Source organism: Camelina sativa, chromosome 14 (assembly GCF_030686135.1).
Source record: "Camelina sativa cultivar CO46 ecotype springtype chromosome 14, ASM3068613v1".
NCBI classification, from domain to species: domain Eukaryota; kingdom Viridiplantae; phylum Streptophyta; class Magnoliopsida; order Brassicales; family Brassicaceae; genus Camelina; species Camelina sativa.
Genome location: NC_141893.1, coordinates 27,211,715 through 27,229,498, shown reverse-complemented (window position 1 = coordinate 27,229,498; position 17,784 = coordinate 27,211,715). Strand labels below are relative to the sequence as shown.

The following is a 17,784-nucleotide window of genomic DNA, read 5'->3' as shown; positions in this document are numbered from 1 at the left end:
ATTACACCAATGATTTATTTATACATAAAACGACACGGTATTTTAAGTAGGCGTGAGAGCCTCTGCAGAGCTATAGAGTTTTTTTCCTTCGTGTGATGCTTTGTTTTTAAACCAAAAAAACCTGTTTTGTTAATCATAGTTAACACACAAGAAAGACCTTTACACTCAACCCTTTCAATAAAATCTTATTATAATCATATATTCCCATTAAGTTACATTCACATTGCCATCTAAATTTAAAAGAAAAACGGAAGAAAATATTAGATGAATTGGATGTTGCACTTTGATGAAACTCTGGGGAGAGCCAGCAGATTAGCTCGCAAGAACTCATTGTTGTTGTACTTGTCCCCGTAAACACCAACTTTCACAGTTTCAAGACATTTCAACTTCCCCAAGAAATGTCTCATCTGTTTCAGCTCTTGAAAAGAACCTTTATACTCTGAAATCTCTAGCACTTTCACTTGACATGTCCATAAACAACATAACTCCTCCTCCTCCTCCTCCTTCACAATCTTCCTTTTCTTGTTGAGCTTCCTATTGTGCTTCTTAGGGATGCAAGCACATGCATCTCCACATTTGTTCGTTACTCTATGTACAAGACCCTGAAACCAGAGACGAGAGACCAATTTGACATGTATAAACTAACGACAGGCAACAGTACTAACAAGAAAAAGAATCTCAATAAGGAAATTGATAATACCTTGATGACTAAAGTTTGTAGATTTGGACAACTCTTGATCAAAAGTGGCATTACTTGCCAACCTTTTTCCTTGTTACTCTCAATAGATAACTTAAGGAGGTTGTTGAAGACCGGCATGGATTTACAGCAGAAATGAAACACCTGATCACAACCAAAAAAAAAAAACAAATATAGGTGAGAGACCTTGCTGCCTGCGAAAATTAAAACAATTCCAAGGAAGTAGCAAAAACTGACCTCAAGGGATTCAGGAGACAAGTGAAGAGTCGAAATGTTGCTTATACCCGCAACCAGATTTGTAACATCACCATATATGGGTTCCTTCGGTTCATATTCATCAGAGAGATCATCGTCATCATCACAATAAAAAAGAAAAACCATCATCGTCGTCGTCATGATTGTCAGTTGACTCCCATAACCTTAGACTCAGCCTGGCTTCGACAAGCAAATCGAAATCAACAAACTCATACTGTTTGGAGACATAACTAGAATAGTCAAGGTAGACAAGACGTGAAGCTTTAAAAAAGACAGTTCTGTGATACTCCTTAGCATCGGGAAGATTGACAAATACCACAAGTCGCTTGATGGTGGGACTTTCCACGAACACACCGCAACATGGCAGGTACCAGTGATCAGCATCAGTAATGAATAAACCTTCCAGCACAGGGCAGCCATCAAGGAGCCGACAATAGTTGGGACAATCAAGCCCTAACACTGATAAGAGAGAAAGCGATTTGAGGGCAGGGAAAAACACACGCTCAACGTCAAGAGAACATTCACGGGATAGTGTGAGCTTAACAAGTGTCTTGCTCGTTAACAACTTTGTCTCTATATCAAAACCAAAATAACGGTGGGTGGCGTGCAAGTGTAGTTCCAAGAAACCACGTTCAATTGCTGTCCAAAACCAACGTTGGTATGCATAGTTATGGCGAGGTCTAGGTACATGACACAGAGATAATTTCTCGATGTGAGAATTGCTTAACAGAGCTAGTGTCTTGTCTACGAAATCACAGAAGCGATCTGAACCACTTGTTGCTTCTTCGTCGTTGGGGTAAACAACCATCGACTCATCAAAACAAAGGTTGTCTACAAGACCCAAAAGATTCTTCCACCTCTTGGATAGGATCGATGTGGAAGCAGCAGATTTTGTCGGAAGCAAAGACAGGATTTTGCCAAGAATCTCATCAGGCAAACTGCTGATTGGATCACTACAAGAACTCATAGCCATAGATTATGGATTTAATTTATACCTAATACACACTAAGACAGCTCGATTAGGATCACAAGCCTTCGAATCTTAACCTAGAATATCAAAGATAGATCCTTTAAATCGAAGGAGAGGTTGATTCAGGAAGAGAAACAAACAAAAAAAGACAAAAAAAAGAAAAGAAAAGTTTCCATGTTCATGGCATCAATTGTTCCAGCGGGATCATGATATCATGATATCACCAAGACCATTTGGAATGCAAGTTTTGATGATTGCCATAACCACAATACAGGTATGTCACTAGACCTCTCACTTAACTCTGGGTTGGGAGAAAAGCATTCATGTGATGATAGCATCAGAACATAGCATATGTAACTTAGCGTTCATGTGATGATAGCATCAGTACATTTCAGAAACAATTTGTAACGAACTTTCATGATATTATGATAGTGTGCTATAATCGTATGTATGTTACTTTCACATTGATATCAAAACTGAGAAAGATAAGGAAAGAAAGGTCAAATGAATTGGATGTTGCACTCTGATGACAGTCTGGGGAGATTCAGTAGATTAGCTCGTAAGAACTCAGCGATGTTGTCCATACCAACACCAACATTCACAGTTTCAAGACATTCCAACTTGCTCAAGAAATGTCTCATCTGTTTCAGCTCTTGAAAAGAACCTCCATACTCTGAAACCTCTAGTACCTTCACATGGCATGTCCATAAACAAGACAATTTCTCAACCTCCTTATCCACAATCTTCCTCTTCTTGCTGTTCTTCCTCTTACGCTTCTTCGGGATGCAAGAGCATGCATCTCCGCATCTATTTGTTACTCTGTGCACAAGGCCCTGAAACGAGAGACGAATCTGACAATGTTTAATGGGCAATAATGGTATACTAACAACAAAAAAAGAATATTAATAAGGAAAGGAACGATACCAACCTTGAAGACTAATGTGTGTAGAATCGGACAACTCTTGAGGAGAAGTGGCATCACTTGCCAACCTTTATCCTTGTTACTCTCAATAGATAAAGTAAGGAGTTTGTTGAAAACAGGCATGGATTTACTGCAGAAATGAAACGCCTGAATTTAATTTATATATATGATCATCATCAGTAGACAGATCCTACCTACACAAACCAAAACAGAATCAAATAGCAAAGAGAAGAGAAGAACTGACCTCAAGGGAATCGGGAGACAAGTGAAGGGTCGTAAAGCTTATACCGGCAACTAGGTTTGTCACATCACCAAATATAGCCTCATCTGATTCGTAGCCATAATAGAAACCATAAAATTCATTAACACCTTCTTCATCATCATCAGAGTAATCATAATCGATAGTTGACTCCCATAACCGGAGACTCAGCCGGACTTCGACAAGCGAACCCAAATCAGTTAACTGATAATATTCGCAGACATAACTAGAATAGTCAAGGTACATTAGACTCGGTGTTTCAAAATAAGTTACTTCGTGATCATATTTAGAACCCGGAAGATTGACAGAAACGACAAGTCGCTTGATGGATGCGCTATCCACACCCGTACCGCAACATGGTGAATCGGAAGGACCATCTTGGGATATGAAGAGTTCTTCCAGGACAGGGCAGCCATCGATGAGCCGGCAATAGTTGGGATGATTAATCCCTGAAGCTAATAAGAGAGAGAGTGACTTGAGCACTGGGAAACACACACGCTCGGCTTCAAGGGAACAATGACCGGATAGTGTGAGCTCAACGAGTGTGTCACTCGTCAACAACTTAGTTTCGATCTCAATATATGACCATGGGGTGGCGTGCAAGTGTATTTCCAATAAACCGAGTTCCATTGCAGTCAAGATCCAACGGTTCACACAACGATCGTAGTCATCATATCTAAGACAAAGAGAGAACTTCTTCATGCGAGGAGAATTGCTTAACAGAGCCAGTGCCTTGTCTACGAACTCGAGGAATCGATGTGAACCACTTAAAGCTTCTTCTTCGTTTGGATACACAACCATCGAATCATCAAATCAAAGGTTGTCTACAAGACCCAGAAGATTCCTCCACCTCTCGGACAGAACCGATGTAGAAGCAGCCTCTTTTGTCGGAAGCAAAGACAAGATTTTGCCTAGTATCTCATCTAGCAAATTGCTTATCGAGTCTCTAGAAGAAGAAGAACTCATCATAGCTTAGGGATTTTAATTATAACTCCTACTACTACATACTAAAACAACTCGATTGGGATTGGGATCGGAACAACAAGCTCCTCCTCCGATTTGAATTGAATGTTTTGCAATCAATCAAACAAACAAACTACACAAACCCAGTTTCAAAGATGGATCCTTTCAAGTCGGAAGGCAGAGGAATATATCATGAAGAGAAAGTTTTAGGAACTTACGACGGCAGAGGAGGAGATGAGGAAGATCGTAAAGCTTACAATGGAAGGGAAGGAGGGATTTGGGAAGGCAATGCGTTTTATAATACCAAAAAAAAAAAAAAAAAACTAATATAGGATATATAAATTTGTCGTTTCTCGAAATAGGAAACTTTCCAAGAGAGCCAAAATGAAATGACCAATAGAGATTTGTTGTAGAGACTTGAGTATATGATGTAATGAGAATTATTGAATGTATCAGCCTAGTTTCACAATGAGAAACCAAAATCAGAGATTCAAAAAAGAAAGATTAGCAACAAGATACAAATCACTTTCAATAGAGATTGTAACTCCACGAAGAATCTAAAAGGCATGTCATCACTTCTTGTCAACTACAAGGGTCTAAACATGGAAATTCAGTTTAGCTAAACTCTAACCTAAAAACCGAAAAAAGAGCAGACTTACATCAAGAAAAGAAGCATATTTACGTCTACAAAACATATCAAGTTTTGAAGGTTCCTGAACATGTATACCACTGCAACGATCAAATCAATCACGTTTCAACATTTTACAAATCCTACGAATCCTCAATTGAACACTAAGGCCTTGAATAGTGACTTAACAATTGCGGTTTTCTAAGCGTGTCTTTTAAAAAAAAGTTTTATACACCATTCACAAAAAAAAAATTGTCATTGCGTTTTTTTTAAAAGGTGAAAAAGTCAGTTTGCGTTTTTCAAAGGGGGTTATTTAACAAATGGACTGCTCCTACATATGTGACTATCAATTATGTAGCGGATTGTTTGCAAATAGGCACTCAATAAAGATAAATATTGATTTATTATTTTCTGTTTAATTTATGACTAATAAAAAAATTATAATCAACAAAAAGTTTTTGATGTTGTTAATAATTCTCATTGATAATTTACTTTTTTTAAATGTGTCTTTTTAATGATAAAGTTACTTCATTATTCGTTTATAAATTATAAAATAATTAGCTTTATGATAAAAAAAGATTTAAAAGAAAAGCAAAAACTTAGGTCACATTAAAATTTTCATTTTTATTTTTTTAAGTCACTTATATTTGCTAGATATAGTCATATAGTTTACACTTATCTTTCAAAAAATCACATATACAAATTGTGACAACTTGTCCCGTGGCTAGATGGCTCAATTGGTGGCAACTTGTCCCGTGGGAAGGTTGTTAAAGGGTGAGGACCAGGGTTCGAGAAACGCCTGCCGCACCAATACCCTACTGGTGGATTTGGATGAATAGTTCCTATCCACGGTGAGGGGTTATGATCGATGCCCTGCAGGGCCAGCTTGGGGTCCGTTGGGACGGCTAGCGGGGGGCTAGCAGGGTCAACAGACGGTCCGTTGGAGCAGCTAGCGGGGGGGGGGGGGGGGCTTGTGGGGTCCACGGGATGGGTTGTCACACAAATAAATCATAAAAGTCTCTTAATTGCGAACCACAATATTATTTTTACCAATCAAACTTTAATTTTCAATAAATTTTGGTATTTAAAATTCAGAAATTAAAACTTTATTTATTAATAAAAATAAAAATATATAATTATACTAGTTATTAATAAAATAATATAAATCTGTACCGCAAATTATTATTTACCAATCAAACATTATTTTGTACCGATTAATTTGGAATAACCGCACTTGTCCCGCAAATACATTTGTCCCGCACATACCGTAGTTGAAACGTACCGTACTAGTATATCCGCGGTTACCATTCATACCCAAGTTTAAACACGAGCCTAAGCTTCGAGTCTCTAGTAAATCACTAATTACTAAACTCAAACAATCTCATTCATATCTAATCAAATTCACGTAAAATTGTTGATCAAACACCGCATAATTACAATGTATTCAACAAAAATATCACGATATATATATAGAATACAAAAAAATTGAATTACATATTATATAAAAGTTGAATAATTTACCACTGAACCAAATTATCAAAACATGAATATTATTATTGATGTTTAGGAGAGTTAGGATAGGATTATATTATTGATGTTAGGATAGTTTTGTGTTACAAAATCTTGTTGGTTTTTAGGGTTTAGACCCAGAGTTGTGGTTTGATTAGTCTCCAGGAGCCGGGGAAAACTATGTTAAATTTCGAACCCCGTGGCCAATGCTATTTGAACCTAGGTGGCAGGACTTTTCTCGCTTTACCACTGGACCAAGGCGACTTAGTTCAATCCGTTAATTATTTTGTTAAGACCCTAATCATTGTTGCCCAAAATAAAGACAATTAGGATTGATCATTGTTACACAGAATAAAGACAATTAGGATTGGTTTGCTTAATACAGTTTCTTGAGTTTTTATCTGATGAGGATTATGAAGAATCATTTTTATCTATATTTTCGTTTGGGTCTTAACTAGATGTTTTGTTTCTCTTATGGGCCAAAGTGTTTGTTGGTTTGGGTACTCAAAAATCATTTATTATGTAAAAGTATTAAAATGCATGTCTCCTTGTCATTCAAATGCATGTCTATATTTAATTATTTATTATAAAAGTAAAAATATTAATTAGTTATTTGATTTTAAGAATAAAAATACATTAAATACATTAAAGAAATTATCCTTTGTGATACAAGAAAAAAATCCTAAAACATTAACCTTTATGATACAGAGGGAATATGTAAACTAATCTACAATTGACAAATTTTGTATATGTGCATGCTATGTACTATCAATGGATATTATATTTGTATAACTATTTAATGAAATGTAAGTAAGTAGTTAAGTCACATATGTTAATCCCACTTAAGCACTGCGTTGGAAAATGATCTAAGATCCTCAAGATATGTAAACAAAATTAAATTAAGGGGATGTTATTGGATGAAGATTTTAATGAATTTTAATCACTAGTAGATTTTAAAATTTAATGGTTTTCTAATGCATTTAACGTGGATTTGTTGTCATTGTTAGTGGATTTGAAAAACACTAGTAATGGATTTGAAAGTCATTACTTATAGATTTTATTATTTTTGAAGATAAATAAAATTAAAATAAACTATTCATAATTATGTTGTTAACCAAAAATCAAGGTAATAAATTGAACTAGGGATTAACCCGCACGTACGTGTGGGAGTTAATTTTTTTCTTTTCCTTTTTTAATAATTTTATATTTTATAATTTTTTGTAAAATAAAATATTCGCTTGGTACTTGAGGATGAACAGAAATAAGAGCCACAACGTAATCATTAGCGATTTTGTCGATCTTCTCTCCGGACTCTCTCATTCTGGCGCCGGAACTACGTAGGCGTTGATATCGGTTTCGGCTCGTTACTCAACCGTCGTTTCGTCTTTGTTGTCTTCGCCGTTATATTCTCAAAGTCAGACAGAGATTGAAGAGGAAGAGAGATGGAACTGTTAAAAAACAAATAAATGATTTGATTTTAATTTTTTGTCTAATCTCGTTTTATTTTAGAGTAGAGATTGACCCGCACGTATGGAGTTAATTTCAAAAACTAAGTTTGGTAATCGGTTTATCACATATTTGTAGCATTATGTTTGTGAACATTCATTTTTAGGAATGATATTAACATTCCAAATCCAAATTTATACCAATTTTTTTTTAATTCGGTTTAGACAGAAAGAATGATCAGCTTTGTTTTTGTTATCAGTAAAGATAACTACACTAAAATATAGTAAGCGAAAGGTGGTATGTTTATTTCAAGACCAAAAACCCCGTCATGTTATGAGATATAAAACCGTTAAAATGATTAAACCCCGTTAGAGACATATACGAATATTTTAAAGGTGGAAATAATTCATGTTTCCTTTCTTCATTTCCGATTTTTTACTATACGCTTTCTCAAATGCATTTTCAATATGAGATATTTCCAATATGGGAAAAATCGGACGGAAAAAATCAAAAATTATTAAAGTCCTGTTTCGGACAAACACAATATAATATATATATTATATTTATTTACCATATGTCATAATCAAAATATTACAAAATTAGTGACTTCCTTCTTCTTACTACTTTATATCTGATTCATTAATATTGGATTACATTTCTTTAATTTTTTTAACTATTACAAAATATTGTTTAGTATCTTTTACTATTTTTTTTTTTTTTTTTTTGTCAACCATTGGGCCACAACTGACAAATTCCTATGTTGATAGAAAGCGGACTCGATTTCTGGTGTGATGGTGCCTTCTATTTTTTTTTTTTTTTTTTATTATTTTACGTTTGATAAATAAGAAGAAAAAAATATGTTACATATAAAGTCAACAGCACCAATATGTATTGGTGTAAATCACAATATGAAGCAAAGAAAGAGAAGCATATGCACGCTCATGCCATTTTATACAAATAGAGGTCAGTATTATTAATACTCTTAACTTATAATCGGTATAGATTTGACATATCAGTGTCTAAATATTCAAAATCACAGAAACACTATAATCTAAAAACATAGACAGAATAATCTACAAAATGAGGTTCTGGAACACTTTCAACATATATTGTCTTATTCTTCAGATTTTCCTTCTTAAATCTGTTATCAACCTGTTTTTGAAAAATCTCAGACAATAATACATAATTTAACATCTAAATAGAACATCGTGTTTTCTAGGATTGATCTGAAACTTGTTCAATTCAGATTCTTGATAGTTGCATGAATGAGAGTGCCCTTACATGAATATAGTATACTGTTAGTAGATGTTTAAATAAGAAAATTTCAATTAATTATAAAGAAAGATAGTAAAACTTACTGACCCTGATCTTCCATGTTGTTTTGAAGTGCTAAATCAAATTCGTAGGAAGATCCGGTGAGATCATGGAAGATCCGGTATATTCAAAACGAATCTACATATGAAAAAACAAACATCAGTAGGTCATATATAAATTCGTAGAGACTTACAGATTCATATCTGGTATGCTTTGCGAATTGCTACCATGATTGGAGGATCTTGTAAGTGGGATCTGTTTATAATAGAAGAAAACTATCAGAATGATAAACAATAAAAACTTAAAGAGTAGTTCAAAAACGATCATGAACGGCTCACATGTATTTCTTGAGTCAAGCATGGATTTTTGAACCATGTTAAAATGCAGGCAAACACAAAGCATAGACTTTTTACAAATAGAAAGAAAACGTATGCATACTATATAATTGTTAAAACCGAAGCATTGTTTATAAGTGATTATCTACTTTTTGACTTGTTATTATAGGTTTGATGTGTTTGGTTGTGTCTGACTTGGATGGTTTTTATAGTAGTAGTGGAGGTGATTTGTTGCCATGATGTAAGATAAACATCCTCGAATAATCTATAAAATCTTTTCAGTTAATGTTTTCCCAAAACAGTAAGATTTTGTTTACTTTGAAAATTATTACGGTTTGATTTGGTCTTATAGAGTTCGTTTAGGGATATCATTGCAATCTTTTAAAACGTTTTAAATGAATCCAAAATTATGGAGATGATTGATATTCGATTTTGTAAGTTTTGGAAAGGAGCAAGTTTCGGGTTATTTATGATTGATAGATTGATTAGTTCCTGTAAATGGTATTTTCGAATATTCTGATTATTTTGGGATTTAAATGTCGAACAATATTGATATGGTAGTTAATATTGTAATATAGGATCCTTTATTCTTCGTTGTGTTTTTACTCACAAGTTGATGAGGAAGCTGTTTGGATACACTTGAAAGATGTATGGGATCCGAATAGAGTAATGGCCAAACACTTAGATCCGCGTCCTTTGTATATACTTGATTACATTTTTGCTCTTGATTTTTTTTTCTCTTCTTTCATCGTAGGGGCAATATATGAAATATTTGTAATTTTTTTTTTTCTTTTTGTTTTTGTACTCCCCAATTAATAGTATAGTATAGATTAATATTGTCAATACATTACGTTAGTTTTTTTTACCAGGTTGACCCGGTAATGAGATGTGTTAAAAAAAAAGGTTGACTTAAAAGTTGACTTAAAGGTTAACAGGAATATTAACAAAGTACAAATTAAAGGTTCCACTCATACGTAACGGCTCTATATATATAAACAAAATTAAATCCTCGAAACCCTTTCATAGCTACAGGTAAGAAGATTCTTTCGTAATTCATTCTCTTAACGACAAATACAATAAAATTTCTTTAGATTCTTTACCTATAAGATTACTTTCAACATGCATTATGTTAATTCAAATCCGTATGAGAAAACATAACAATAAAACTACGTACGTTTTGGCTATCCAGAAACTGTATCTCATCTAGGAAATTGCTTCTCGAGCCTCTAGAAGAAGAAGAACTCATCATAGCTTAGGGATTTTAATTATAACTCCTACTACTATATACTAAAACAACTCGATTGAGATTGGGATTGGAACAACAAGCTCCTCCACCGATTTGAATTGAATGTTTTGCAATCAATCAAACAAACAAAGTACACAAACCCAGTTTCAAAGATGGATCCTTTCAAATCGGAAGGCAGAGGAATATTTCATGAAGAGAAAGTTTTAGGAACTTACGATGGCAGAGGAAGAGATGAGGAAGATCTAAAAGCTTACAATGGAAGGGGAGGAGGAATTTGGGAAGGCAGTGCGTTTTATAATACCAAAAAAAAAAACTAATATAGGATATATAAATTTTGTCGTTTCTCGAAATAGGAAACTTTCCATGATGACCAAAGGTCTGGCAATCCGGACCGAACCGAACCGAGATTCGGACAAATCGGTTCGGTTATATTTGATTTCGAATTCTGATCGGAATGGTTTTCAAACAATTTTGGTTTTGTCATTGGTTTGGTTCGTAGAGACATAACCGACGAAAACCTAAAATTTAATCCTAGATATATAAGCTAATACACCGATTTATTTCATTAATTCCTAATCTAACCTAATCTATCTAAACTCTCTCTCTTAGCAGCCATAGAGAAAGAGATCTTCGAGTTTCTGTTCCGATCTTGTGTTTTCTTGTCTCGATCAATCTTGTTTTTAATCTTCAGTGTAAATTCTTTTGTTTTAATCTTTTCTAAGTAGTTCTCGTTTAAAAAAAACTCAAAATTAGCTAAATCTTTGTCGCTTAAAGCCTTCAACTACTTGTCATAGTATATCATGTAATCTTTCGCCTACTGTTCTAAAGCATCGTTTAATAGATTTTTATTGTTGTCCGTCTTTGATTCATTGTATAGATCTAGGGTTGTTACTTGTTAGGATAGTGTTGTTCTTGGCCTTTGATGATTTACCTCCAGATACACGGAACTATTTACCTCAAATGATTCTACATATTTTCAGTTTCTCAAAGTATAGAGTCATGAAATCCGCATGCCGTGTGATTGGCAGATACGGAAAGTATTAATGTTATTTCCAAACAATAATTCTCCCCATGCATGTACTCTTTTGTTTCACTTGTCCAGATTGGAAAGTGGAGACTAAGACTACGTGCAAATATTCTAAACAACATGCAAATATTCTAATATAGTTTATTAAAACATGCAAATAATCTAAACACTAAACATGTAGTCTATTTCCTAATATACATTTAATAAACTAGATATTTAGGGAAAAAAATAACACTTCCAATAACAATTATAAGTGTTAGTATATCACTATCTCAATTTTCTTAATATATTTTACAAGGACATTAAGAAATATGTTAATTACTAATTTATTTTTTGGCATAAAAATATGTTAGTTGTTATAAGAGTTTAAAAAAAAAACGGAATAATCATACTCTCTATTTAAGATATTTAAACACTGTTTTGTCGGTACGCATAATCATTTTGACACTATAAATAATATTAAACGAGGAAAATGAATTATATAATAATTTGTATATTGGAAATACAAAACATCATTTATTTTGAAAAGGCTATCATAATCTGTTTATGCGTCTGAGGCAAAATTTATGTTCTATTATAAGCGAAAACATGTCATTATTCACGAAATCTGGCATGGCATTTTCTGAAAATACGATTTCTATAAAGTGTATGACGTTTACAATTTTATCTAAATTTATTTAACTGAAGCTTGACCAGTTTTTGGTGATTTTTTTTTTAGCAAAACATGTTCATGTTTAAAAGCTTTTGACATGTTAACATTATCGCAACAGAGACCACATAAAAAAAAGGCCTTAAATCAAGTAACTAATATGTCTTTCATAGAGCAGCACAACACAAAGAAAAAGAAAAAAACCAATCAGATCTATATTAAATGGTTCTATTCATTGTACAGGTAAAATACATGTGCCTAAGTAATGTGAGAGTCGAGAAGATTCAAGATACACAGAACAATTTAGCTCAAATGATTCTACATATATTCAGTTTCTCAAAGTATTAGAGTAATAACCCAAGCCTATATACTTCAGGGCTTGACCAACTGTAAGCTGTATTATGTATCAGCGAGTATTGGCTCCAATCTCTATTCTAAGCATCTCCTGCAATAAGAACGCCCCTAGGTTCAGTTCATAACCATGCTCAAAATAATCGTCTTTTTGTTTTAACCTCTCTTCTGGCAGCAAGAAACTGGCTTTCCATCAAAGAGCTGCAATAGAAAAGCAGAAGAAATTGTGATTCAGTTGTGATCTGAAAAACCTGAGGCAAGCTTACCTTCTGCAGTAAAGAATCCTATTGTCCCGATAACGAGGTGCTGTTGTGGCTTTAGCACTATGGCGGTGGCGGCCACGGTGAAGTAACGAAACATTTCCTGCTTCAGTGAGAAATAGTTGTTTCCTTTATTACTTAAAACATTTTGCCATTTACGAAATACTGGAATGTAGTAGGACAACAACAAAAAAGCTTTTCAAAAGGACACATACCTCTGCCTTAAACTTTGTCGTCATATGTTTTTTGCATCGTGTGCCTCCGAAGAATATTTTACATCATCCATATGTAAGCAACTAAGCATATTTTATAAATGAAAATCAGTACACTAGTTACTGATCAGTTGAAACACAGAATAACAAAAAGAAGCATCCATTGCCCAATTTTTTTTTTTTTTGTTTTTTGTTTTTTTTTTGAAAATATTTGAATTTCATTAAACATAATGTTTGCTGAAGTTACAAAAGCGGGATACAAGCATCGTCCCTTGCTCAAAAAAATAAAAACAAGGAAGGAGCAGACAAAGTCATAATTTGAGTAGGAGCCTAGTCATATTGTAGCCAAATAAGGAGAAGGTCTTTGAAGTTTCGCCTTTTTTGCTTTGCCAAGATGGCGTCACGGATTTGCCGGTCAAGTCGTTTGAGCAGAAGAGGGCCTTCCATGGATATGTTATTGTGATAGCGGTTGTTGCGCTCTGACCAGATAGCATAAAGAGTTGCTTGGGCAGCTAATCGGCGCAGACTCCTTGGTGCAGTGTTGTCTTTCAGATCCAACCATGCTGAGAAGGCATCCCATGTGTGGAAGGAGAATGGCCTGTATCCTAGGCGACGGGTGACTGCAGACCACAGATCCTCACTGAGCTTACATCGCAGGAACAAGTGTTCTCGGGTCTCAGGGAGAAGCCCACATATGCAACAACTGGGATCAACTTGTAGTCCCCAGCGAATCAGGCGCGTCCTTATGGGGAGTCTGTCTTGATGCATCAGCCAAAACAGGAAAGCATGACGAGGGATTGCTCCCTTGAACCAAACCTGAGCAGTCCAAATAGGTGCGTTTGCACGTGGCCTCAAAACCTCCCAGGTCTTGGAGGTGGAGAAGTTCACCAATTCCTCTGTCCCAATCCGCCAAGAGTATGAGTCTGAGATCGCCGCAGGGAGAGGGGTGGTAATCGATGTGAGGTAGATATGGAGGGATTCTGCTTGCGGTGATCTGGCTGGTCTGAGGTTCCACCCTGTTTCATTGGTTGCAGAAGCGACTGATCCGTGTAAAGAAATACCAGTTTGGGCTGGTCCAGAGCCTCCCATGAAATCAATTAAAGGACCAAAAGGAGTCCAATGATCGTACCAAAAGTTTAGGTGACAGCCATTCCCCAAATGTGCTTTCATAAATTGAGAAGTGATATGTCGAAGCTTAAGCATAGATTTCAGGGTCCCGGAACTCTGCTTTTTGATGTCAAGCTTCCAAAAACATCCATCTTTTATTTTGTTGTTTTTCAGCCAGAGAGCCCATAGGGAGTCCCTAGCAGCCAACAACCGCCATGTAAGCTTGAGTATCAATGTTTTGTTCCAGTGGGAAAGGCATCTGAAACCTAGACCACCTTCAGATTTGGGGAGACAAAGATCTCGCCATGCCATTTTTGCTATGCCTTTCTTGGTTACATCACCACTCCAGAGGAAATTGGCGCAGAGAGTTTCAATTTTCTTGATGCAGCCCTTTGGCAGAATAAAAGCTGACATCCAGAAATTTATTGTGCCATATATCACAGATGATATGAGTTGTTGTCTACCTGCATAGGATAAAGCACGCGACGACCAAGAGGAGAACCGGTTGGTTAAGCTCTGAAGGAGGGGTCTGTACTCTGCTAATCTTAGCTTCCGATGCATGAGAGGGAGGCCAAGATATCTTATTGGCAGTGAACCGATATTGAAGCCAAGAGAAGCCATTTGTGTGGCTTCAATTTGGGTCACTCCTCCTAAGAACAGTTCAGTTTTGGACAAATTCATAGTGAGGCCCGAGATGCGTGAGAACTCTTGAAGGACTGCCACTATATGGGATAGTGAATTTGTCTTGCCATCAAAGAACACCATGATGTCGTCTGCGAATGCCAAATGAGATACAAGGGGACACAAAGCAGAAGGATGAGGACCAATCTTGTTTTCGCTGAAGTGTTGCGTTAGTAGCTGAGAGAACACCTCCATCGCCAGAACGAATAGGTAAGGCGAGAGAGGATCACCTTGGCACAGTCCTCTTGCTCCTCGAAAGTATCCGCATAATTCACCATTTATGCAGGCTGAAAAACTTGTTGTAGATATACATTGATCGATTAGGGAGATGAATCTTGCGGGGAACCCCATTGCTGTAAGAGTGTTGATTAGGAAACCCCAATGGACTGAATCAAAGGCCTTCATAAGGTCTATTTTTAGCATGCCTCTTGGAGATATGTTCTTTTGGTTGAACCCCTGGACCAGCTCAGTTGCAAGCAGAACATTTTCAACCAGCAGTCTACCCTGAATGAAAGCTGATTGGGAGTTTGAGATGAGATCAGGTAGAACCTTCTTCAAGCGATTGGCCAGTATCTTAGAGGCAATTTTGTAGAGGGTGTTACAGCAAGCAATAGGTCGGAACTGAGTAATCCTTTGTGCGTTCGGGATCTTAGGGACAAGAGTCAAAATTGTTGCATTCCATTGTTTAAGCATCTTCCCCGTGTTGAAGAATTCAAGAACAGCCTCAACCACTGAGTTCCCTACCGTGTCCCATTGTGACGTGAGGAATTCGACACAAAAGCCATCCGGGCCCGGAGCTTTGTTCTTCGACAACGAGAAGACAACACTACGGATTTCCTCAGGTGTGACATGGGTCGAGAGAGTTTGTATAGCGGCTGGAGAGCATCTTTGAGGAAGCAAATCAGCAATTTCTGAGACAGAGGCAGTAGTGAGTTGTGTCTGGTTGCCTAGAAGGTTCTCGTAGAAATCCACCACTAGAGATTGGATACCTTGCTTTGAGTCTACTACCTGATCATTATTATCAAGGAGGAGGATAATTTCATTGAAGCCCTATCTAGTAATAATGGAGCGATGGAAGAATCTTGAGTTTGTATCCCCATCCTCCAACCAACAGATGCGTGATTTCTGTCTCAGGTAGGATTCCTCAGCTTTTGCAAGGAGGGACCAGGTTTTATGAGCCTCTTTCTCCTGGATGATCGATTCAGTGGAAGGTAGTCGCAGGAGTTCATTTTGGCAGTGAAGAAGTTGAAGGTACGCCTCTTGAGTCCTTTTCTCTATCCCTGAGTAGGTGGTCTTACTAAACTCCCTTATCACAGATTTAAGAGCTTTCAGCTTTTTGGCAATAACAAACATTTTGGTTCCATCGAAAGCTAATGCATCCCACCAAAGTTTGATGAGAGGGGCGAAATCAGGGTGCTGATTCAACATAACCAGGAATTTGAATGGCTTTTTCCGCTTTGGTGCATGACTGTCGAGGAATAAGCAGCAGGGGCTGTGATCTAAGAATGCAGGTTCCCCAAATACGGCTAAAGAGGAGGGAAATGCAGTGATCCATTCATCATTGACAAGAATCCTATCCAGCTTTTTGGCGATCAGCCCAACGGTATGTTTGTTTGTCCACGTGTAAGTGTTACCACAGTAGGGGAGATCCGCTAATGAGGAGATACTTAGACATTGTTCGAGGGCACGCATACCCGGAGTAGTGAGGTTTGCATCTTGCGAGGAGTGCTCATGTCGAAACAGCGTTTGATTGAAATCCCCTAGAGCAGTCCAGGGAATAGCAGGGTTAGCAGTTGCAGTGTCAACGATCTCCTCCCATAGATCCTTCCTGGCAGAGGCACAAGTAGATGAGGCATAGACTATAGAGACAAGAATGTTGTGAGAGACAAAAGGCAGCTTAATCTGACAAGTGATCATCTGCATAGATTTGCGGATTACAGTAACTTGACAGAAGGGTGCCAGACAATCCATCTCCTCCCAAGTTCTGAGAACTCATAGTTATTTACAAAGGACCAGCCTGGAAGTACGCTAGTTACTATAGCTTGCGCGTTCAGGGGACTTACATGGGTTTCAAGAATCCCACCAAAAAGCGGCTGGTGTAGTTTCAGCCATTTCCGAATGCTTTTCCGCTTTACATGGTCATTAAGACCTCTTACATTCCAACAAAAAATATCCATAAATGGATATGGGGGTTAGAGGTTTATGGGACCTCCGGCCCTTGCCTTACGCAGCTTTTGCCTCTGCATCCGTTTAGACACAACCTTTAGAAAACGGTCCTCGTCCGGTTCAGGGTTGTCATCGTCCTCGGATAGGTTGCCCAAATATAGTCACTAGTATTCTGTCTTACCTTTGGATACAGTAGAGACAAAACCCTCCATGAGATTGTTAAGCATACAATCCAGGCCAAAGTTGTCAGGGACAAGATCGTATTTAGTCATTGTGTTGTTTGGTATCATGATGATCTGGGAAAAACTTAAGCACAAAAACGAGACAAAGAGGTAAGAGCACGACAGAGAATAAGTTGCAAGATGATGGCTTTTTGGGGATTTTAAATGGGTTTGATGATTTTCATTTGTTATTATTACCTCAAGTTGTTTACTCAAACAAACATTGAATGTTTTTTCTGGATCATCCACATGAAAACCTGCAGATTTAAGAGATCCTTTATTATACTAAACTAGATTCACGTTTGCTACTACGGTTTTCTCTGCGCAGCTTAAGTATCACAGTATACGTTTCCATCTCAGGAATGATCATACGGTCATGCAGAAGTGTTGGAGAAGATTTATTGGTGGTTTTTTTTTTTTTTTTCCTGGCCCTGGTTTCTCTTATTTCCCTTGCCCTGTTTTAGCTTTCCATGCTTATCTTCCTTGGGATCTTCCTTGTGAGTTTCGTCCTCCTCCCTGTCACTGTCGTCTTTGTCTTCTTTATTCTCCGAGATGTTGTCGCTCAT

At 36.7% G+C, this 17,784-nt stretch overlaps 3 protein-coding genes and 1 long non-coding RNA gene across 17 annotated transcripts; all 4 read right to left on the bottom strand.

The window, feature by feature from the left end:
- Positions 1 to 126: 126 nt before the first annotated feature.
- LOC104742297 (F-box/LRR-repeat protein At1g48400-like) lies at positions 127 to 1,956 on the bottom strand. 11 transcript variants are annotated; one of them, XM_087485794.1, is made up of 5 exons: positions 1,067 to 1,956; positions 935 to 1,035; positions 701 to 841; positions 510 to 602; positions 261 to 446 (listed from the first exon to the last, which is right to left on the bottom strand). In XM_087485794.1, exons 1-5 carry the CDS (start codon positions 1,923 to 1,925, stop codon positions 261 to 263), a joined length of 1,380 nt encoding a protein of 459 aa, XP_087341920.1. In that variant the 5' UTR covers positions 1,926 to 1,956. The 11 variants fall into 11 exon arrangements, with proteins under 11 accessions (XP_087341910.1, XP_087341911.1, XP_087341912.1 ...); XM_087485784.1 differs by having other exon boundaries at positions 127 to 602; positions 935 to 1,022; positions 1,057 to 1,956; XM_087485785.1 differs by having other exon boundaries at positions 127 to 602; positions 1,070 to 1,956.
- A 367-nt stretch (positions 1,957 to 2,323) lies between these two features.
- Positions 2,324 to 4,320, bottom strand: LOC104742296 (F-box/LRR-repeat protein At1g48400-like). 4 transcript variants are annotated; one of them, XM_087483012.1, is made up of 4 exons: positions 4,285 to 4,320; positions 3,089 to 3,171; positions 2,851 to 2,991; positions 2,324 to 2,755 (listed from the first exon to the last, which is right to left on the bottom strand). In XM_087483012.1, the coding sequence occupies exons 3-4, from the start codon at positions 2,965 to 2,967 to the stop codon at positions 2,423 to 2,425; spliced, it is 450 nt and encodes a 149-aa protein (XP_087339138.1). In that variant the 5' UTR covers positions 2,968 to 2,991; positions 3,089 to 3,171; positions 4,285 to 4,320; the 3' UTR covers positions 2,324 to 2,422. The 4 variants fall into 4 exon arrangements, 3 of the variants coding, with proteins under 3 accessions (XP_087339138.1, XP_019090915.1, XP_019090916.1); XR_015579242.1 differs by lacking the exon at positions 4,285 to 4,320 and having other exon boundaries at positions 2,851 to 2,974; positions 3,089 to 4,207; XM_019235370.2 differs by having other exon boundaries at positions 3,089 to 4,320.
- An 8,104-nt stretch (positions 4,321 to 12,424) lies between these two features.
- Positions 12,425 to 12,898, bottom strand: LOC104742294 (uncharacterized). Its single transcript, XR_760499.3, has 3 exons — positions 12,838 to 12,898; positions 12,733 to 12,772; positions 12,425 to 12,665 (listed from the first exon to the last, which is right to left on the bottom strand). It is a non-coding gene; the product is annotated as an uncharacterized LOC104742294 (long non-coding RNA).
- A 475-nt stretch (positions 12,899 to 13,373) lies between these two features.
- LOC104743929 (uncharacterized) lies at positions 13,374 to 17,784 on the bottom strand. The gene is made up of 6 exons (XM_087486237.1): positions 17,673 to 17,784; positions 17,417 to 17,475; positions 17,179 to 17,293; positions 16,895 to 16,980; positions 16,011 to 16,748; positions 13,374 to 15,839 (listed from the first exon to the last, which is right to left on the bottom strand). The coding sequence occupies exons 1-6, from the start codon at positions 17,782 to 17,784 to the stop codon at positions 13,374 to 13,376; spliced, it is 3,576 nt and encodes a 1,191-aa protein (XP_087342363.1).

What these genes read in the sequence shown, in the direction of transcription:
- LOC104742297 (XM_087485784.1), bottom strand. Translation starts at nt 1,925, where the DNA reads ATGGCTATGAGTTCTTGTAGTGATCCAATCAGCAGTTTGCCTGATGAG. An exon ending in GGTTTTTCTTTTTTATTGTG is followed by an intron (nt 1,023 to 1,056) that starts ATGATGACGATG and finishes TGAATATGAACC; the next exon opens with GAAGGAACCCATATATGGTG. An exon ending in TACAAACTTTAGTCATCAAG is followed by an intron (nt 603 to 700) that starts GTATTATCAATT and finishes CTCTGGTTTCAG; the next exon opens with GGTCTTGTACATAGAGTAAC.
- LOC104742296 (XM_019235370.2), bottom strand. Translation starts at nt 3,904, where the DNA reads ATGGTTGTGTATCCAAACGAAGAAGAAGCTTTAAGTGGTTCACATCGA. An exon ending in TGTCTCCCGATTCCCTTGAG is followed by an intron (nt 2,992 to 3,088) that starts GTCAGTTCTTCT and finishes AATTAAATTCAG; the next exon opens with GCGTTTCATTTCTGCAGTAA. An exon ending in TACACACATTAGTCTTCAAG is followed by an intron (nt 2,756 to 2,850) that starts GTTGGTATCGTT and finishes CTCTCGTTTCAG; the next exon opens with GGCCTTGTGCACAGAGTAAC.
- LOC104743929 (XM_087486237.1), bottom strand. Translation starts at nt 17,784, where the DNA reads ATGAGCGACAACATCTCGGAGAATAAAGAAGACAAAGACGACAGTGAC. An exon ending in GCATGGAAAGCTAAAACAGG is followed by an intron (nt 17,476 to 17,672) that starts GCAAGGGAAATA and finishes TTAAATCTGCAG; the next exon opens with GTTTTCATGTGGATGATCCA. An exon ending in GTTTGAGTAAACAACTTGAG is followed by an intron (nt 17,294 to 17,416) that starts GTAATAATAACA and finishes AGTTTTTCCCAG; the next exon opens with ATCATCATGATACCAAACAA.